At 36.4% G+C, this 18306-nt stretch overlaps 1 protein-coding gene across 6 annotated transcripts in view; it reads right to left on the bottom strand.

Annotated features, from left to right (window-relative positions):
• SMARCA1 (SWI/SNF related, matrix associated, actin dependent regulator of chromatin, subfamily a, member 1) overlaps positions 1–18306 on the bottom strand; it is a 67520-nt gene that overhangs the window by 35030 nt on the left and 14184 nt on the right. For 4 of the 6 annotated variants that reach the window (XM_046673965.1, XM_046673967.1, XM_046673968.1 and 1 more), the window contains 11 exons: positions 17740–17895; positions 16469–16600; positions 15280–15348; positions 12274–12383; positions 10725–10951; positions 9675–9796; positions 7040–7075; positions 5953–6105; positions 4064–4196; positions 3322–3470; positions 576–695 (listed from right to left, as the gene is read on the bottom strand). In XM_046673965.1, coding sequence (XP_046529921.1) covers positions 576–695; positions 3322–3470; positions 4064–4196; positions 5953–6105; positions 7040–7075; positions 9675–9796; positions 10725–10951; positions 12274–12383; positions 15280–15348; positions 16469–16600; positions 17740–17895 — 1407 coding nt within the window. The remainder of the gene's footprint in view (positions 1–575; positions 696–3321; positions 3471–4063; positions 4197–5952; positions 6106–7039; positions 7076–9674; positions 9797–10724; positions 10952–12273; positions 12384–15279; positions 15349–16468; positions 16601–17739; positions 17896–18306) is intronic. The other 2 variants (XM_046673970.1, XM_046673966.1) reach the window with 1 other exon arrangement.

Here is an 18306-nt window from a genome sequence, read left to right as displayed (position 1 = left end):
GTCTAAAGTCATTTTTCAAAACAAAAAGTTTTAAAAATTACAGCCATAATGTCAGTTGAAACAAACAAAATAAATAAAACTCCCATTTCTTCATAGGACTCTTGCTGGCCATGCAGTATATTACAAGGCATTATTTTATAAATGAGACCACCTATAACAAACTCCTTCTGGCATTTAAGTATCTATATGTTAATAATAATATTAGTAGTAATATAGTTAATACTAAGTGCCACGCGTTGTTCTAGTTATTTTATGAGTGTTAACTTATTTAACCCTCAGAATCACTCTATGATCTAATTACTATAGCCTCCAGGTGAAAAACCTGAGTACCCCAAGTCAGTTAATTAGTGAGAGAGTTGGGATTTCAGCTTCAGAATCCAGGAACTCAACCACAACCTATGCTGCTTCTCAAAAACAAAACTGGTGGTAGTAGCAGCAACAGCATGAGATCTTTTGACCTACATCAAATTTCACTCTATAGCAGAGTACTGTAATAGGTAAGTGCCAGTGTTTTTTTAATAATTGCTATGCGGAGAAACACTAATTTGAGAGTTTAATGGTTGAGGATAAATTACCTTCTGTTTTTCTCTATAATCTTCTCCTTCAAACTTGTACAAACTTTGTTCAGTGTCCATTCTGAAATTTCTCAGAGAAGACTCTCCCATTTTCTGCAAGCGTTCATTCATCTCTGCAGTCTAAAGGTGAATGTATTGAAATTAGAAAATTATCACTGAATTACTTATAAAAATTTGTGGATTCTCTCTTTTTAAAAGTCTGGTTTTAACATGAAATATACAATCTGTTAACTTACAAGGTAAGAATATAATGCTAACATCAAACTCAAATATAAGTTTAACTTGCTTCAAGTATTTCAAATACTTAAATGGGTCTTCCAAAGTATTCTCACTTAGGCTTTCTTTAAACTGTTTTACCATTGAAGATGTAGCCACATTATAACTGCCACTGCATATTTTTCATGGGACAAATGGCTAATGCTAAAATAAAGCCAAACGCAGACTAAACAAGACATTTTGCATACTAATATGAAACACAGTAACACAAGACTGCTCAAAATTCAAGATATGACCTCAGATACATGAAAAGTTGCTCAACATCACTAAATTATCAGAGAAATGCAAATCAAAACCATGATGAGATATCACCTCACACCTGTTAGAATGGCTATTCTCAAAATAAAAAAGAAAGAAATGTTGGTGAGGATGTGGAGAAAAGGGAACCTTTGTGCACTGTTGGTGGGAATGTAAATTCCAACTATACAGCCACTATGGAAAACAGTATGGAGGTTCCTCAAAAAATTAAAAATAGAGCCAGCCCCAGTGGCCTAGTGGTTAAGTGCAGCACGATCCTTTTCAGCAGCTCAGGTTCAGTTCCTCGATGCGGACCTACACCACTCATCTGTCAGTGGCCATGCTCTGGCATGGCTCACATATAAAATAAAGAGGAAGATTGGCAACAGTGTTAGCTCAGAGCAGATCTTCCTCACCCAAAAAAAAAAAAAATTAAAAATAGAACCACCATATGATCCAGCACTTCCACTTCTGGATATTTATCTGAAAGAAACAAAGACACTAACTCGAAAATATATCTGCACCCCCATGTTCATTACAGCATTATTTACAATAACCAAGACAGGGAAACAAACTAAGTGTCCACCAATGGATGAATGGATAGAGAAAATGTGGTGTATATGTATACGATGGAATATTATTCAACCATAAAAAAGAAGGAAATCCTGCCATTCGCAACAACATGATTGGACCTTAGGGTATTATTCAAAGTAAAATACAGAGAAAGACAGGTGGGATGTGGGGGTGGGGGTTCAGTCGTAAAATAAATAAGTCCTGGGAATGTAATGTAAGAAAATACATATAGGGGGCTGGCCCAGTGGCATAGTGGTTAAGTTCGCATGCTCCACTTTGGCAGCCCAGGGTTCATGGGTTTGGATCCCGGGTGTGGACCTACACACTGCTCATGAAGCCATGCTGTGGTGGTGTCCCACATACAAAATAGAGGAAGACTGGCACAGATGTTAGCTCAGCAACAAACTTCCTCAAGCAAAAAGAGGAAGATTGGCAACAGATGTTAGCTCAGGGCCAATCTTCCTCACCAAAAAGGAAATATATATATATATATATATATATATATATATATATACACACACACACATATATATATAAAATATGTATCTCTCTCTCTCAGAAACAAAAGTAGTCTGAAAAGTAAATTCAACCAATCTACAGGAAATACAAAATACAGGAAATACATTTTGTAAATGTATTATTTACGAAATAAATGAACGTGGTAAAATATACCATGGGGATGGAATCAGCTAAATCTAGACATGAGCAACTGAAAAGGCAAACAACTCAATTTCTTTACCAAATAAACTACAAGGGAAATAATACATAAACTGAGGGAGAACAGACAGATTAAAATAGATAGAGATGACATATCAACCAATGGCAATGTGTGGACCTTATGTGCATTCTGATTAAAAAAAAGGAAAACTGTTTCCAAAAAAAGTACAGCTACTTATGAGACAATTGGAAGTTTGAATATTAACTAGATATTTGGTATTATAGAATTATTGGGGTTGTTCAGATGGGACAATGCTATAATGATTATGTTTTTAAAAAGAGTTCTTATATTTTAGAAACACATGGTAAAATACTTACAGCTGAAATGATGTGTCTGAAATTTGCTTCAAAATAATCCAGAAAGAGGGAAGATGAATTGGGGGTGTGACTGAGGCAGGACTGGCTGATGGTTGTTGGAAATGGGCGATAAGTACATGGGGGTCCATCACGCTATTCTGTCTACTTTTGCTTGTATTTGAAATTATCCATAATACTTTGTGAAAAAAGGCAACTTCAACACAAAATCGCAATGTTCTGAAACAGCTTATACTTTAACAAATAATGCTTTCATATTTCAAGAAATGTTCATAAAAGATTTTCAGTTAACACAATATAGCAGTAGAACATTTCTAATCCAGTGGGGAAAAAAGTCATAAAAATTCAGTCCTAATACATGTGATTTAACACAAAGTTTATTTGGCTTTTAAGTAAATACCAATGTTATTTTCAATAAGCATGAGGTATAAGGTCACTCAACTTTAAACTCTGGTTCTTAGTCTTTCTCATCAAAACTTAAACTAAAAAAAACTAAATTACCCCTGGATATAAATCTACAAATTCTTAGAACATGAGTCATTTGAAACAACACAAATACAACAAGCATGCTGAAGTACGTTGATTTTAAAGCAATCTATCGGGAAAGCTAAACGCCACTTTAACTAACCTTCTTTTCCCCTCTTTCCAGAAGAGTTGTAATGTCTTCATCCGTCAGCTCACTTTCTTTAGAAGCAAAAACATGTGTGGCCCCATGACGTATCATTTGCAACATTTCCTCTTTTGCCAGCTTGTTAGACTGTTGGTCAATGAGTCTTCCTAATTATAAAAACAAAAGTTGTACATATTCAATTATATTCCAGACAAAGCATAGCATAACAGGTCTAATCAGACATTACTACATTTAACCCTAAGTAAACCTTTATAATAATAGAAAATTAGCGAGCTTCAAAGTTATTTTTTAATGACCCACTCTCCAAGTTTTTCTCCTACCACACCTTCTATTCTCAATGTGAATTTCCTTCAGTAAAATCAGTCAACACTCAGAAGCACAGAAACACTTTTTCATGTTCAAACTTCATTTTTCAGATCAAATTTCTCTGTATGGAAAGGTACCCCTCTAATAACATGTTTTAAAAATTTGTAAACTAGACATTTTATCTGCAGAATAACATCAGGAACTTCAAAAGACATGCCACTGACATTCAACTATAAGCTAGGAATGTTCACCTGTCTCTTCCATACACTGAACACACGGCCCTAAATTAGGAAGATCAGCATCTTTCTAACTAACTTTTTTATCTCATTAAGTTTGCAAATTTTTCAGTCAACTTTCATTAAAAGTAATCTCCTTTGAAGAAAATTGCATGCATTTTTGCAAAAAAACCACCTAAGTTTATAGGTATACATACCTTGTTGTATAACAATTGAGTCGAGTCTCAGTTTAATCTCCGCTCTTTCCACAATCCTTTCTTCAACAGTGTTGTCAGTGATGAGACGGAACACACGCACTGGCTTCTTCTGACCAATACGATGTGCTCGATCCTAGTAGGAAAAACCCTAACATAAGATATTGGGTATTCTGGATAAAATGTATAATATAGCCACCATATGCTATAAAATTCTGAACATAAAATTAGTTCCTAAACTCATTACACCTGCCACTTTTGAAAGGATGATGATGAATAGTAGCAATATCTAGAGACCCCTGGGAACAAGGAAATCTGCAAATATTCTACCATACCATTAATGGAAAACTTCCAGAAGGACAACAGGCAAAGTTCCTTTAAGATGAAAACTAGATGGAACTAAAAACTTTGCGATTAAATTACCAAGTATCTTTAAGCCACTAAATAGAAACATCTTCCACACTAGCCAGGAGTTTTGGAAGTGAGGGGCAAAGTAGTTAACTAGGATTGCTATGGTGGCAAGGGTCAGCTTTAGCTCATCATGAAGCAGTTCTTTCTGCTCACAGAGGCAATTCAGGGATCTGTAGTAGAGGGTCATAAAAATTAATGGGATATTAATATCCTTACCATACAGTGGTCTAGAATTGGTCCTATGGTTTATAGTTGATAGAGGTGACAGGTGGCAAATTCTGATAATATAAAAACAGCTGGAGGGAGTGTTTCTAAAACACAGAAGCTGCTAGAGCAAACAGGTGAAGGGAGGTGGGAGGTTGAGAAAAAAAATTAAAGAAAAGGGTTCAAAACAGCCCTTGTACTAAATATAAAAACACTAGAGCCCAGTAACAGTTTTAACACAGCACACTGAAAAAGAATGCAACACCCCTACACGTATTTAAAATTTCAAACTCAAATCAGTAAATCGTGAAAGATCAGTCATACTCCAACACTTTTAAGGAAATGAAGTGTTATCATTAATAGATTTTCCAGTTCACTAACACTGTAACTTACTGGGGCTTACTCCTATTTAACTCATATCAAACAGGGAGTTTGGCACCATGCTAAAGTAACAATAATTATGCCAAAGCATGTTGATTTAAAAACGTCCCAATGGTCAATATTTTTTCAATTCTCTATTATAAAAGAAAAGGAAGGACTTCTAAGCTATGCCTCATTGGCATGTGACTTTAATTGCTCCCAAAGACAGTCAATTGTCTAACTTCTCGGGATTTTGGATGCATAGCTATTTTGCATCTTTTTACTTTTGAAATTATATTTCTTTATCTTAAAATTTGAGTCACATTGACAGAAGTTGTAGCTCTAATTCAATAAACGACACCGTGATGAAAGGTAAGAGAAATACCTCCCTGAAAATTTCTTTTTAGATAAAGGGTAGACTAGTTTTTGACGGTGTCCTTAGGTAACAAATATTTTCCTGGAATATATTCCTTTGTTATCTTTTTACCTTCTTGCCCCAACTGTTTTATTACAAAAGTTAAAATCCTACCTCTCCCAATTTCGTTGCTAAGGATTTTAATATATTTAGTTGTTAAGCAGAATAATATTGAGAAATTAACTGTTTAACCCTTTTCATTAAAACATATGCATGTGTCCTCTTCAATATTCAAGATTGGGGAAAAACGACATTTGTGTTTCATGATAAAAGCCAAAATCGACTACAAATGCTATAGTTGGATTTGGGGTGTATGTGTTTGTTTTCATTTCCTTTATTTTTGCAATTAGCATAGCAACTTTGTTTTCCAGAATAATCTATTTTGATATCTACAAAACCTCCCAAAATTTGTTGTTACCATCATAAATTATCTTTGTGCTATGTAAATAGCAACTGTATTCTGAGTTAAGATAAATTTCTGGCATCATTAAAGATTACTAACCATAGCTTGCAGATCAACCTGTGGATTCCAGTCTGAATCATATAGTATAACCACATCAGCACTTGCCAAGTTAATCCCGAGACCTCCAGCCCTGGTACTCAGCATAAAGATGAACTTGCTACTGTTAGGAACATTAAAGGCCTCTATTGCTTCCTTGTTTTTTTAATTGACAGAGGAGATGTAAGAAAAAGAGAGAAAAATCAAATTACCAGAGTCCTTAAGAAAGAAAGAAACATTTTTAACATGCATACTCAAAGCCCCACTTTATAATACTCTTTCATCTTCAAAAATATTTAAGTATCTATCTATCTACATACTATACTCTGTGAATTGCTGTAGAAAGTATATTACATAAAGTTCCTAATCTTCAGAAGCTTACATCAATAGAGACAAATTTAGAATAATCACATAGACAAATTTAACTAAGCAAGTAATAAGTCATTTAAATTATTTTAAAAAATAATAGTAAAAATGTTTTAATTGAGTGAGAGCTGAAATATATCTAGGGGGTAAAATGTCAGATATCTCAATTTCATTCCCATTAGTTTATAAAGGATTAATAAAGAAGGTACAGTATAGAGGACCAACCAAGAGAGAAAAAGGTTTAGAAATGGGAATGAGAGCAAAAGATAAAGGTTAAGTAGACTTATTTCCATATGGCGAAAAGGGGCAAATAGGGAAGTAATGAGGAACGTCAGGAAGGTAATCCAGGGATATTTAGTAAACAGTCTTAAAAATTAATGGGATGTTAATATCCTTACTATATAAAGATCTCATACAAATTAACCAGAAAAAAAACACTAAGACCCCAATAGAAAAATGAGCAAAAAAAGGACAATTCACAGAACAAATACGAATGGCTAATAAACACAAGAATAATGTTCAATCTCACTAGTAATCAAATAAATGCAAATTAAAACAACATAATACCATTTTTTGAAGATTAAAAAAAATGATAATACTCAATGTTGACGAGGGGGCGGTGAGACGGGCACTCTCATACATTGCTGCTGGGAGTGTAAATTGGTACAACCTTTCTGGAAAGCAATTTGGCAATATGCATCAAGAGTCTTAAAAATGTTCATACCCTCTGACCCAGTAATTCCACTTCTAGGAATTTATCCTAAGGAAATAATCAGAAATGTGCACAAAGATTTATGTATAAGGACTTTCACTTTAGCATTATTTATAATAGTGAAAAATTGGAAACAACTTAAACGATCAACAATAGGGGGATAAGTTATTTATAGTACGTCCGTAGGATGAAATACTACACTAAAATTATTTTTACAATTATTTTTTACTGATATAGGAAAGTACAACACAACTTTATATATAGTGTATATAATATAATATCAATTACTTATATATATTACATATACACAAAATATTGGCCAGGAAGACTTTTATTTTCCAAATTTCCTTCAGCAATCACATACTACTTTTATAATCACAAAATACAGGAAGTTCTATTTTTAATGAATGGAATGGCATGGTCAGAAGTCGCAGGCAGAGAAGGTGACTCACTGCCGCAGTCCATATAGAGGGGACAGTACAGAAAGCAGCATGGTGTAGTGAGAGGCAATTTGGTGTAGAGGAAATAGCAAAAACCTGGACGTGAATAACTCTACTATTTATTACATATGTGGTTCTGAGCAAGCATTTAATCTCTCTGAGACACAGTTTCAAGTGGAGAAAATTATACCAATACTTTACTGGGCTGCTGGGAGAACTCAATTGGAACTATAAGTTCCCTAGCTTATAGGAGTTGCTTGACAAATATTAGTTCCTTTCTCTATACAAGTGAGGAGGCCAATTAAGTAAAGTTCACAGGAACTGAGTCAGACGATGATCAGAGACTTAGCTAGTTGAATTTAGCTGCAGCAATGGAGAAAGGGCAAATCTGAGAGCTACTGAGAAAGAATTGTTTATTAACAGCTAGCAAACAATTAGAGTAAGGAATCAAACGTGGTCTTCCCCTTCTTACTGTGAAAATAGATGAAATGATTGTGATTCCCATTGCGTAATGGGAAAGCAGGGCATCTCCAAAAAAAAAAAAAAAACAGTTGTGACTTTGCTATACCTAAAGTCAATATATGTAATTCAAAGTCTCTGAAGGGAGAAAATTATTTGAAATTTCAAGAAACCAGAAGAATTTGGGTATAATTAGGTAACGTCCACATTGTTCATGAGCAGAGAGATCAGTGAGAAACGCAAATCGGCAATTTGAGGTCAGAAAGCCTACTCTTCTGCCTCAGTATCATCTTTATTCCAGGAAGAAAGGCCGTCTTGAATGGTACTGTGTGGATTTGGAGAAACCCATTCTCAAGAATAAATCAGCAAAAGCCCAATAAAGCTTCAAGTTACCATTTCAGAGAGAGTAAAATACCACAGAGTAGGGAACAGTGTAAGCTTTGAAACATCCCCATATTTGTAAACGTTATTGTATTGTTTCCCCACAGTGGGTTGCAGGAAACCCTTAATGCCTGCCATCGGCACTATCCTATGCTACAGCCAGGCTTCAACAGGGAGGTGTACAAGGGACAGAGTGCCCACTGCAGCTGCGGAAGGAAGAGGGACTCGTGCTGAGAGTCTCTGTGGCCTGATAAGGGGCCCTAAAGCTGAGAGACAAAAAGGCCTGTGTGCAATTTCATGACATGCGATATATACTGCACTACACAGTTTAAAATGCAATATATACTGTAACGCAGTTTAAAAACTGCATTCATAACAATTATAGCCAATTATCCTCACAAAATTGTCAGAAAAAAGAAGCCTAGGTATTAATTTTCCTCTTATAACACAAGTTAAAGATACTGAGGCTCAGAGAATTAAATGGCTTGCATACACTACAAAGTGGTGGAGTTGGTGCTAAAATTCAAGTCTTCTGAAACCAAGCTCAATGCATTTTCCACTATACCATGGAATCACGATCTTTGCCCAGAGCATGAGTATAGACTTAAAACAGAGGCCAAAGACAGAGCCCTGAAGGATCACAGAAAAGAGAAGATAAATTAGCAAAGCCCTCCCCGAAAAAAGTGCTTTAAAGGATTTAAAATACATTAGACCCATGACATTTGTGAGGGATAATCTAAAGAGCTGTAAGAATGTCCACATCTGAGAAAGATACTGGGTGCTGGGTAGGCTTCCTTGTCAGCTAAGCGACTCATTCCTGCACACCAACCTTTTACTACTCTAAGATCCAAACACATGATAAGCACCTATACCGACACCCCGTTTCAGTTCTACAAAATCTCTGTAAGACTGAGAATATTCCTTTTACAAAATTATGTTTCATGAGTCTTTAGAGTTGCTCATAACCTGGAAAAATCTCAACTGTTAAAACTCCACAAATGGCAAGGGTCTACTGTAGGAGGCAAATCAAGAAAAGAAAATGCCATAGAATCAGAGGTCAAAGAGTAAGCTGAGAAACAGTAATCAAAAGCTCAGAGATAGCAGAGGTTAGAGGCAGTAAGGATACAATGGTGTAGTGTCCTTTAGATAAGTGAGGATGTCTTTAAAGACCTTGGGAAGGATGACTTGTAAAGAGTCAGTGTAATGGAAGCCAAATTGAAGATCTCAGATAGAGAGCGAGGTGGCAGTGAGAAATTAATGTACCTAGCTAAAGAAAAGGCCAAAGTTCAAAAAACTCCCTAATGATGAAAAACAAGGCTTAACTGAACTCTGATTTTTGAAGTCTCGTTTTATTTTCTCTTCCTCACCTCTCTTTCTTCATGTGGGGTTTGTCCATCCAGTCGACAATACTCGTAACCACGCCACATACAATAATCCTCCAAAATATCCAGCAAGCGAGTCATCTGGCTAAAAATGAGAACCCTTGAACCTAAACCATTTCACCAAAAAAAAGCAAGTTATTCGACTTACATTAAACCAACTTGAAAGTCACAAAAATAAACATCATATGCAATATAAATATATAGCACATGAACACTCCACTAAACACACACACGCCCCTTCAAGGGATGCTCTACAGAATTATGCGCTTGTTGAGCTGTGCATTTTTAAGGCCTTCAAAATCCTCCACAAGCAATGAGATGATTTCAAGTCTACCTTTACTCCGTCCTGAAACAGAGTCACAGGTGATGGGTCCACAAAGTCCTTCACTAGACTACCACAACAGTTTCCCAACTAGTCTCCTGTTTCTAGTCTCTCATCCTCAGTAGATTCTCTATGCTGCTGCCTAGGTTCTCTTCCTACCATATAAATCTGATCGTGTCACTCTCCACACCAAATCTTCTATGAACTCCCCCTCACTTCAAAAGAGTCTAAACTTCTTCAAGCATGGTTTAAGTAATTTGGCCCCAACCATCTTCCCAGATTCATCACCTGCCACTCTACCCCAAATACCATAAGATCTGCATTCCTTTCTTTCACACCTCTGTTTCATTGCCCTGGAAAACCCTTCGCTTCCTTTTTCCCATGGTTTACTCCTACACATTCTCCATTGCTCACCTCAAATGTCATCTGTGTGACAACTTCCCCAACTCCCAGTTTCTTAACATATCACAGCGCTTATCACCATGAAATGCAACTATTCCTCCGCACTACACTGTGAGCTTCTCCAAGGGAAAGACTATTCTCTTATACATCTTTGTCTAGGCAGACCTTAGGACAATTCCTGGTAAATAGTAAGTACTCAACAATGTTTGCTGAAGGAGAGAATGAATGATTAGTGTTTATGAAAATTGTTATTCATATACAAGTCATCAATATTAAGTTATTTCACGTTAATTTAAAGATTTGTAACTCACCCTGTTCTTTGAGTTTGGCCAACAGTTTATCAAGAACTACCATTTTACCACTGTTACTGACAATGTGCTCATCAGTGGTATAAGGTGGACCAGGTTCAGCACCATCAAACAGGTAAGGATGATTACAACACTTGCGAAGCTGCATCAGAATGTTTAAGAGTCGCATCTTGTCCATCTTGCCAGCAGAGTTTAAAACATCAATATCTTTCATCAGGATTTTTGTATACCTAAAGTTTTAAACTATAATTAATCATCAACTATTAGAAAGGTTTAATGCCATCAAGAAATGTCCCTGTGGTGATCAGCTTGGATTCTCATTTAAAGACAAACAACAAGATTTGATTTGAGTGTAAATTTGATCAGCAAAACTAAGAAAGCAGTGAAGATTTGAACATTTTAACTTGTATGCTGCCTATAAACCTGTTTCCTCCTGCTTTATCATTACCAAAAATTGCCATCAGCTAATAAATATTCAGATAATTATATCTGGTAATTATTCAATAAGTACAATATTTGCCAAAAGATGCCATCCAACTTTTACCTGTTTGTGCTTAAAACAATCACAATTTCTTATACATGTTGTCATAGGGCATTTCTTTCTGATTCTATAAACGTCTTTTCTAGACCTTCACCTGGGCAAAAACAGACCTACATATCTACCTGAACAATAATAATAATTATAATCACAGCCAACTTGTACTGAGTGCAAGTGCCAGGTATCAGGTCAAGGGCTTTATAGAAATCAACTTGTTAAATCTTCACAATTCTGAGATATGTACTAGTATCACGCCCATTTTACAGATGGAAATTCAGGCCGCTAAGAGGAGTCAAACAACTTACTCAGGGCCACAGAAAAGGACAAAGCCAGGGTGTGACCTTATGTCAGAATCCAAAGAATATACTCTTCACCACTATCCTAAACTGGCTTCAATAGTCGAGATATAATTACATATTATGTGATCTAATTTTATGTAAATAAGCAATGTTTTGCTTCTCTTAGCAGCAATATTACATTATTAGCATGTCTAATTTATGATTCCTTGTGACTTCCTTTGTCAATTTCCTAGTTTGCTTGTATTTATCCAACCATCCCAGCTTCTGCTTTTGTAATATCTACAATCACTGATGTTTTCACTCATCTTATTGTCACTTATTGTTATTATAGTTATTACTATTTTCACTGATGGAAAAAAGCAAGAATAACAAACGTGCCAGTGACATTAACCCCTTTAATTCCCATAAGCTAAGTATTATTATCCCCATTTTACAGAAGAGAAATTGAGGTTATTAAACTTGCCCAAGCTAAGCAGCTATTAAGATGCAAAGCACAGGATTCAAGCACAGGCCTATACACTCCAGGCCCATGCTCTTACCCAAAGGTTAAATAAAATACTCATCAATTTTCTGTTAAAATATTTGAACTACTTAACTCGACATTTAAACATGAAATGTAATTTTTGTACTAATGGCACAACTGAACCACTACAAAGTTAATTTTTTAACAAATCCTTATACATAAATCAATTCTAATGGAAATAAAAGAGCTCACCATTCTCGTTGCATTTTACTCAGCCCCAAGTAAATCTTTATTTCCTTTTTAGGAGGCAGGCTCTTCTCTACATCAGTTTTTATACGACGTAACAAAAATGGTTTTAAAACCTAAAAGTGATAGTTTTTATAAAGTTTATAAAACATGTAATATTATAAACCATATATTTCAATGACAACACCCTAATGTGAAATTTACTTCCCACTGCATCATCTGAAAAACACTACCAACAACAGCTGCCAACTTTCTTGGTAAAAAAGAACCAAGTAATGGCCACCTAGAAAATCAGAATAGGGGCCCTAAAATAGACATTCATAATTTGATGGCACAAAATACATTAAAAATAAAGACAATATTATTGATTATTGAATAAGCGTGGAAGAGCTCTTTTAAAAAAAATCTGCTGTCATATGAGCTTTTTTAAACCTTCAAAGGAAATCTGGTGAGAGTATGGATCAGAGTTTCTAAAAGTGAAATAAAAATGCAGGAAATCTCAAAATGGTTCAATATATGAATGAGGACAAAATGGTTCAATGTTAAGGAAGATAAAGATGAACAGAGAAAAAAGATGAAATAATCAGTGTATATCTGGAAGACAGATTCTATCACAAATGCCAGTGCTACTATCCATACAGAATCTGCAATGTGCCAGACAGTGCTCTACGAGCTTTACATAGCATACTGAATCCTTACAATAAATCCTTGAGGGAAATGTGATTACTTCAACTTCAGTAACATCACCAAAGTCACTCTGCTAGTAAGTGGTAGAAGCAAAATTCAAAGCCAGATCAAGCTGATTCTATAATCAGCTCAGTCCGATTCACTGTTGTGAGTCTGGGCAAGTTTCGGAACCTTTCTGAGCTTGTTTCCCCATGTCAAAAAAATTCTGATCTATGTATATACCAAGCATTTTTAAATGGGGATAATGACACCTATTTCCAAGGCTGCTGCAACAATTTGTGGTAGTACGTGTGTGGAGCTTAACCACAAGCTGTCATTATTACAGATCTACAGGTGATAAGGAAAAGGGAAAAGTAAAAAACTTCTGGTCTCTGGTTTGGGCCTCTTAAACTTGTGTAGGAGAGACTCTTAAGGGTCTAAACTGCCTGTGAGACATTTAGGCAGAAAGACTCGAAGGCAGTGGGATATGTAAGTCTAGAGCTCGAAGAGAAATATAGAGACAAATTTGGAAGTTAGAAGTATACAGGTGGTAACTGAAACCATGGAAGTGGATCCCCAGGGAGAGCCTGCATGAAAAAGAAGATCAAAGACATAGCCATACAAAATACTACACTTTCAGGGACAGAGAAAGAAAAGTCCAGAAAGGGGACTGGCAGAAGCAGGCAAAGAGGGAAGAGAAAATCCATTCCATACCCAGAAATCATACAAGAGTTTTGAGCAGGAGGAGTGGTCAGCAGTGCTAAATAGTACAGAGAAGCCAAGATACTGACCAAAAGGTGTACCGTGAATTGAGCAACTGGAAAATCACTTGCAAAATAAGTTTCAGTTGTATGGAATGGATAGAAGCCAGTGGTCAATGGATTCAAGAGTGAAGAGAAAATTAGGTAGTGGCGATGGAGAGGATAAACTACTCTTTCAAGAAGCTTAGCTATCAAGGGAAGAAACCACAATCACAGCTAAAGATGGACACAGTAATGAGCGAGTACTGTTTTGTACATGTGTGAGGGCGGGTGGGTATCAGTAGGGGTTTGAATTTAACAGGGGAGATATTTGAGATGTGGAAAGAGAAGAGCCAATGTGGAGGGAGAGGTAGAAAATTCAGTCAATGAAAAGGATAAATCATGGAGAAACGTCCATAAAGAAATAGGAAGAGATGACATCCAGCGTTCATGCTGAAAGAATTAGCCATCGACCAGAGAAAGCATACCTCTTCCGCTCAGGCAGAACACAACACAGATGCAGATACCTGTGGAAGATGGATAGCCTTGAAGGAATTCCTACCTAATGCCTTCTGATTTCTCTTTGAGAAAGGAATGGATACTACCTGCTGAGGGAGAAAGAGAGTAGGGGATACTTGGGATAGAAGTCTTGGGGATATTGGGCAAGGTCTGAAATAGCCGTTGTAGGAAACGGGAAAGAATGCTGCAGAAGGCCATACTGAAGGATCACCAGCATCATCAAATCCCAGCTTACATTAGGGAACACGAAATCGTAATGGTTTCAACCTATACAGTTGTATAATCTTCTTTATCAGTTTTGAGCAGCCCCAGCACAGAGTAGGTCACTCTGCTAGTAAGTGGTAGAAGCAGAACTCAAACCCAGAGAACGGAGACACAGTTACACTATTCTAGTTTAGGGCTTTCAGGGCTGAAATGGCAGACAGACAAGACAGCAAGGGAGTTCGGGAGTATTGGCAAATGAGTGGTTCAAGTGATAGAAAATGGGCTCACTGCTGGATACAGAAAAAAGTAACAGCAGAAATGGGCTGATGGATGGGGAGAAAAAGCAGGGGTCAGGGACTGAAGGTCTCTGTAAGAGAATAGATACAGGAGTAACATGAGTGAAAGAGCTAGAAGAACATAAGTTATCAAAGAATGGAAAACTGGTGTTTAATGAATGTGAGAGAGTCACCTGGTGTTGAGTACATGACAAAGAGAATGGGTGGTGGGTGAACCTGCAAGATAACTTGAGCTTCAAAGGAAAAGTTCTACACATGACAGTGGAGAAGCAGTGGCTTACAAGTGGCACTGGGGAACTAGGAGAATACTGATACGATCTTGAGGACCTGTGGAGTATAAGAGAGTGAAGACCCTCTGCTGGAGAGGATCACATTATCCACGGCTGAGAGCTGAAGCTAAAATGCTGTTCATAGATTGGCTGAGGATATAGTAGAGTGTATTTCCCAAAGAGGGATGTTGGGAGGGAGAAGCAGGGAGACTGAGCCAAGAGGTTAACCCGCAAGTTCAAATGGATTCTATGGCAGTTGGTTTTCTGGCTCTGTTACACACATTTAATTACTAAATCTTCTTGTCTGCTATTACTTACTGTGTGAAGTCTTTCCACGAGTTTTTGATCACCAAGACAATTTTTAGTGTCAAACCAAGAATCAAAGTCCTGTGGAGGGGTCAAAATTCTGCAGTAAGTGCACAGTTTTTCTTTTAATAAGCTCAATATCCTACAAATTCTTATACAACTTATATAGCAATAATTCACTTTAAAAGCACTTTCAGAGCCAGCCCCAGTGGCCTAGTGGTTAAGTTTGGCACGCTCCACTTCGGCAGCCCAGGTTTGGCTCCCAGGGGCGGACCTACACCACTCGCCATGCTATGGTGGCAGCTCACATACAAAAAGAGGAAGACTGGCAGTGGATGACAGCACCTTCAAAAATATGTTAACTGTGATGGCCAATATTATCTACTTCTGAAAATAGATAAAATACTGGAGCAGTTAACAAAATCTGAACCCCATTACACAGAAACTCCATCAGTAGTTTTTCCTTAAAATGCTTTTATTAAGCTTCCCCATACCATAGTAGCATTATATCCAGTTAAGAGGAGTAGGAGTAAGAATATAAAATCGAAAACACACATTGCTAATGAAAATGTTAATCAAACGATAAAAATGATAAAGTATACAAACCAATGAATAGCTGAACTTGGTACTTTTTATTATCAATTAATATCAGTAATGAGGAAAATCAAGCTGCAAAGTCCTTAAATCATTCAATTCAGTTTGCTGCACTAGCATAACCTTGTGTTAACGACAAAAACAATGTAAATCATACATTTACAAAATACGCTGTTTTTCAAATCATACATTATGAGCTCTTTAGCACTCACCGGATGTTAATGCCTACAATAATCAAAGCTCATTTTAAAGACTCCAACTGCAAAACTAGTATATAGAAAGCCCTTCCAATTTAACCAGAAGAAAATATTGAGTGCACTATTCTGAACTCAGCTTATCTCATATCATAACCTGTAGTAGCAATGTGATATAGGTAAAGTTTAACGGGGAGGATAATCTCAAAGAAAAGAAACATTATTTCTCTAAACATCCACATTTGAAAAATTTGTACTTCAGAGCTCTTTCCTGAGAAAACAAAAACACAGATAAAGAATTACAAATGAAAAAGAACTCTAACTACAGAACTATTTCAATCTACAGTCTATGCTTTGAAAACATGTCTGTGAGCATAAGAAAATTATACTTGAAACGTCTGACTTCAACTTACATCTGCAGAATGAAAGACATCAGGCAATAAAAAGTTGAGCAATGCCCAGAGTTCATGCAGGTTATTCTGCAAAGGTGTTCCAGTCAGGAGCAAGCGGTTAGTTGACTTGAACTCACGAACGATCTCTGAAAGCTGGAAAAGTAATAGTTCCGTTAACATCGTTTTATTTATTAGAAGGCTCTACATTCAGTTCTTTATCCAACCAATGCATTTCCTGAATAAAATAAAACTTGGAAATTGATTTTCTATGGAAAAATATCCTACTTCAGGTGACACTGCCACAGTGAGGCACAAATGAACAAAATGTTCTGGGCATTTCGACCCTCACAAGAATACAGATCACAGTCATACCTGAGACCCCTGCCCCACTTCACAACATTTACTCTCCATTTTGGGTCCACAGAAACAATTAGAACACTAAGGAATCCAGGCTAGTCACTACACACAAAAACACTTCCTTCTCCCCGCCAATCATGCTCCTCTACATGCCTAGTCTAGCTCCAGCTTGACATGGTCACAATTTTTAAGCACCAGAGTTGAGCCCATTTTCCCTGATATCTAATATTAACTTTCTAAACATAAGACCACAAATTAAAGCATCAAAAGTATAAAAGAACAGTAATGTTATCAATAAAAATGCACATTTTTACAATGCTCTTAAACAATTCTTCTCTAACATGCGTCCTCTTATCGGGTACTAGTTCCAATTTGAAATTAGTATGATCCACCTGGTGGTTTTGCTCCAGTTCTGTTCCTTTCTCCCAAAGTAGCCCAGTGATCCAAAGAGAAGTTCACATAATAATTGATGCTTTGCCTACTGTTGATGGAGTTGAATGGCAAGAAACATTGACATTTTTCAATGTTAACACCACACTCTAATTCACACACGTCAGATAATTCAAGGAAATGATTTTTTCTAATCCACATGAATAACATAAGGTAGCTCCTCATTAAAAAATAAATCAGTGCAAATGACATCTGGACACCAAATATTACCAAAATATTAAAATACTGTAGGATAACAGAGTTAAGCTGCAACAGGTACAGCCAATAAACACCTAACTTTCTTTACGTTAAAAACTGTGCTGGATTTTCATTTGTTTTGCATTCAATAATTTAAACCTTAAAACCCTTTTCAAAACTGATTTCCATTCACATTCCATGAATAAAATCACAATCTTCCATCACTTTTTTATTTTGAATACAGAGAAGTAAACAAACATGTGATAGTTAAAAGAAAACTTTAATAAAATTATTGAGAAGTGGCTTACCTTAGATTTTTCATTCTTTATTCTGTGAGCCTCATCAATGACTAGGTATCGCCAATGAAACTTTTTGAATACAGATTTTTCTTTAATTACCATCTCGTAAGAAGTGACACAAACATCCCACTCTCCTGGCATCATTTCATCACGAATAAAAGCAGCCTAATGCAAAATAAAGTTCCTTCTATTAGAATATGGACAAGATGATCACAGAATTAAAGCAGCAAGAGAATATTAGACTTCTAAGAGACCCTGGCAATCATTTGGTCTCATCCATTTTAGACACAGAAAAACTGAGGCCCAGATACCTTTGTGGTCAATTATCCAGATGGCATGCGAATGTATTCATCAACAAAAGACAAGCAAAGGCTTCCCTTAAACAAGTACAGCATATTCAATGAAGTGGAGAAGTTCCTATCGCCAGAAGATGACTAAACTACCAGGCTCTTTCTTCATACCAACAGGTCCAAAGGGACATCGGCAAAGTAACTGCTTTCTTAAGTTGTGGTTTTTTTGTTTGTTTGTTTGTTTTCAGGAAGATTAGCCCTGAGCTAACTGCTGCCAATCCACCTC

The sequence above is a fragment of the Equus quagga genome, chromosome 10, assembly GCF_021613505.1.
Source record: "Equus quagga isolate Etosha38 chromosome 10, UCLA_HA_Equagga_1.0, whole genome shotgun sequence".
In the NCBI taxonomy this organism is placed as follows: Eukaryota; Metazoa; Chordata; class Mammalia; order Perissodactyla; family Equidae; genus Equus; species Equus quagga.
Note: the sequence above shows the minus strand (reverse complement) of the source record. Positions and strands in the feature narration are given on the sequence as shown.